The 3,780-nt window shown below is 38.8% G+C and overlaps 1 protein-coding gene across 1 annotated transcript; it reads left to right on the top strand.

Moving 5' to 3' along the window:
• The first annotated feature begins 917 nt into the window (after positions 1-917).
• Positions 918-3,403, top strand: LOC130254855 (pulmonary surfactant-associated protein A-like). The gene is made up of 3 exons (XM_056494893.1): positions 918-1,074; positions 2,057-2,134; positions 2,844-3,403. The coding sequence occupies exons 1-3, from the start codon at positions 951-953 to the stop codon at positions 3,218-3,220; spliced, it is 579 nt and encodes a 192-aa protein (XP_056350868.1). The 5' UTR covers positions 918-950; the 3' UTR covers positions 3,221-3,403.
• Positions 3,404-3,780: the final 377 nt, after the last annotated feature.

Genomic DNA, 3,780 nt, shown 5'->3' with positions numbered 1-3,780 from the left:
AAGTTTTTAAGAAAGAGCAGGTACAGGATCCTCTTTGATTTGTGCCAACAGAAAAGTGAAGTAATGGATATTAAATTGTTTTGTATGAGTCAACCCATGAGCATCACCCCATTGGAAATGGATACCCACTGGCATCTTGAACCTTCCTTTATATCTCCTGCTAATTTAACTGAATGATGCCAACAACTGGATATTCCTATGCCATGGTATCTTATAGTCCTTCAGGTTTCACAGCTGCACAGCACACTGCTGTAAACCCACCCTGTACAGTTCTAAAATGCTTTTTAGTCATGATAGCTCAGCGCTAAGGTAATAACCCTACTAATTCTTTTATTTGTAGGGATAAATTGAGTAAGCCTACTGAAACCAGCAAAAACACATTTTCTACAAGATTAACTGACATTCTCAGGCTTGTGGAATTTTGTTCAAAACAGGATAGGAATGCCAATTGAGCTATAAAGTTTTACCCATGTGTGAAACAGTATCAGTTTAGTTCTGTGCTTTAACAAGCTCCCAAACATTACAACTAGCACTGTAACAGATTTGCCTTTCAGGTTTATATCCCATGCATCATTGAGTGATTATAGTCCTTGCAGGCAACTAATGGCTTAAGTGTGATCAGTTGCCTCTGAGCTTATCATTTCTCAAGGATTAATCCAACAAATAGTCAGTGACAGTGAAAAGGATCATTTATCTTCACTACTCAAGTTTATCAGTCTAGAAAGAGTTTTGTGCATTAACTACACAATGGTCACAAAATAAATCTGGGAAATCTCTTACACCTGAACCATAAACTTTATTTAAGCAAGGAAATAATGTAAATTTCAAGGAGGGATGATGGGGGAAGGAGTGTGCAGCTGCATAAACCAATGTAAAACAATTTCTTACAGAATCATTACCTGACAAATGTGTGGCTTTTTTTTTTTTTTTTACAGCTAGCCTGAGAAATCATGTTGTCCTACTCATCCTACATCCTCCTAGGACTGGCTGCTTTGTCAGTGACTTGCCATGCAGTGAGTAACTATCCAGGAGTTTTTGGGATCCCTGGTAACCCTGCAGTTGATGGCCCCAGAGGTAAGCAAACTTGCTTCTTTTGCAAGAGAGCCATGTCACAAAGGCTGAGTGACTAGAAACAGATAAAACAGAAGGACATGTTCTCCCAAAGAAGCAGATATGTTAAGCACAGGAAGGAAAAGAGAATGGAGGAAATGGGCAATTTAATTTTTTTTCTAAAAAACAGGTCTCCTCTCTCTTCTGGGGGAAGAGGTGAATTGAACAGCCTAGCATATAAATGCCTTCTCCAGGTCTGCTGAGAAGGATAAAGCACTATCAGAACTATTCCCAGACTCCCTGTATTGGGTCAAATATGGGTTTAAAGGATTGTGAAGTGCAGTAAGAGTTGCAATGTTGCAGCTTTTGTGCTTCTACCTTGCTGCTTGTTTCAGTTGTGAATAGTGGGTTATCATCATGGGAGTATACTAGTGACTTCATTCTACATGTAGGACGTCTGGTACCTGTGGAAGGTGTAAAAGAAAGAAGAATCTACCTCTACAGTGGGTTCCCATCTGTAGCAAGCAGTGCTGGATGTATTTCACACTATCCAAAAACCTTCCACTACCACTGTTTATGGCTCCCATTAAAGAAAGATAAACACAAAGCATACACCCTGCACTTTAAAAAGAAAATCACATGGTGCCATAGAAACTGTTTCCTCTTCAAAGTATCCCTCGTGCCTGTTCACTATGAATTACTAGAATGAAACCAATTCTTTTTAGCAAAGCCAGTTTCACAGCTACAGCTGACAAAAAGCTTCAACCTCTAAAGCTTCAGTTTCTTTTCTGCAGAGGGGGATTATCAGCATTTCAGAGGGCTGGCTGTTTTTGTTAGTTTTCTTTAATATAAACCAACAGCAATTTGAAAAAAATACTTTACACTTGCTGATGTTAAATGCATTTGGCAGCTAGTTCTGAGAAATAACTGGTTCTGTCCAGGGGACTGTTCCTAGCAGCACAGCTGGTTTTGCTTGGTTGTATAACTTCTGTTTTTATCTGCATAGGTCCTCCTGGTTTTCTGGCTGCCCAACTCTACAATGCTGTATCAAATTTGCAACATCAACTTCTCCAACTTGAGGCTGGTAAGTTCTTCCCCTTGTCACTTTTTCAGCTCACAACCAATTTGAAGTGCAATAGGCAAAGTTAATTGCAGAATCACGACTTGCAGGAAAGAATCTGCTTTTGGTAAGGGTGCTACATCCCAAAACTCCATTTTCTCATTCAAAGCAGGGGAAGTCAGGATTCTTGTTTCTCTGGAGAGAAGCAGATTCCTCTTGGCAACCATAATGCACATTTATTCAAATTTGGTTTATTTTTAACAATATTCCAACTGCCTGATGTTGCACTTTTCACATGGATTCATGGAAACTCAGTCCTGTATCACTTTTATCTATCAGCAACTAGATTGTTAAAGGTGGTAAATAGTTTTGTACTGGAAAGAGATTCACAAAACAGATATAATATCTCTGTTTCCCTTGCTCAAATCTGAAGTACACTGATCTTCTTTAGAAAGTACACAAATAACAACAGGGCTTATATTTAGCAGATGATGTTGGGACATCCTTGTCTTGGAGACAAGGACTGGTGGTTGTCACAAGCAGTTAAATATATTTAGTGAACAGTTAGTGAATGGGTAAAATCAAATATTTGTATTCCTCTTAATCCTTTGCTCCCAGTTTTTCCCTCTATTCCTCTTAACACTTTTACTTTTCTCTTCATCTCTTGATTTCTCTTTATTTGCTTTTACATCAGTAACATTATAGAAAATTTAAAAAGCTTTTCATGTTTCAGTGCTCGCTTTGAATGGAAAAATAAGAAAAGTAGGAAACAAAATATTTGCCAGCAATGGGAAGAAAGCTGACTTTGCATCTGCACTACGAACCTGTGAAGAGTTTGGAGGAACTCTTGCAACTCCCATGAATGAGGAGGAGAATAAAGCAATTATGGACTTTGCAAAGCAGTATAATCAATATGTTTTCTTGGGCATTAGAGAGGGGGACACTCCAGGCCAGTTTAAGTATATAAATGGCATGCCTCTGACTTACAGCAACTGGTACCAGCACCAGCCTGATGGCAAAGGGAAAGAGAAATGTGTGGAGATGTACACTGTTGGCACCTGGAATGACAGAAACTGCAAGGTGCAGCGTCTCACAGTCTGTGAATTTTAGAGAATGCCTTTCAGCCTCCTCAGAGCATGGAGACTGTGAAGTAGCTGTGTTTCAGGCTGGTTAAATCCCTGCAGATTCTCTGTATCCTAAAATATAAAATGAATCATATTGTGATATTTTTTAGCTTTAGGAAAATGCCAAATGTACTAGGTGATTAACATGATTAAAATGTGATTGAGCTGACATGTTTCTGTCTTTTGGGAATTCTTTTCTCGTGGCAGACTGTCTCTGCACCTTTGTGAAGATTAGATGAAAATTCCAAGGTTTGGCTTAGGATATGGGAAATTCTAAAGCTAAAATTTCCCATGGTGTCAGAGTTGGAAGCATTTTGGAGTACTTAATAGTTTCTGCCTCAAAAGAGATGCATAGAGGTTGACTTCACTGGTTTCAGGGTTTGGACATCCCTTTCAATCACAGAGCCTGTGTTGTGTCACATTGAACCACTCACTGATTCATCAGCACCCACTTTTTATTTCATGGAATATCAATACTGCCAGTAACAATTAATTTTTCTAGTTTCAGAAGCTACTCTCTATAAAACACAAAGATAAATATTGCAC

This window comes from Oenanthe melanoleuca, chromosome 6, assembly GCF_029582105.1.
Source record: "Oenanthe melanoleuca isolate GR-GAL-2019-014 chromosome 6, OMel1.0, whole genome shotgun sequence".
NCBI lineage: Eukaryota > Metazoa > Chordata > Aves > Passeriformes > Muscicapidae > Oenanthe > Oenanthe melanoleuca.
This window is presented reverse-complemented; position numbering and strand designations above follow the sequence as displayed.

Coding starts and splice junctions, on each gene's coding strand:
- LOC130254855 (XM_056494893.1), top strand. CDS start 951: ATGTTGTCCTACTCATCCTACATCCTCCTAGGACTGGCTGCTTTGTCA. Junction 1,075..2,056: donor TGCAGTTGATGGCCCCAGAG/GTAAGCAAACTT, acceptor TTATCTGCATAG/GTCCTCCTGGTTTTCTGGCT. Junction 2,135..2,843: donor ACTTCTCCAACTTGAGGCTG/GTAAGTTCTTCC, acceptor TTCATGTTTCAG/TGCTCGCTTTGAATGGAAAA.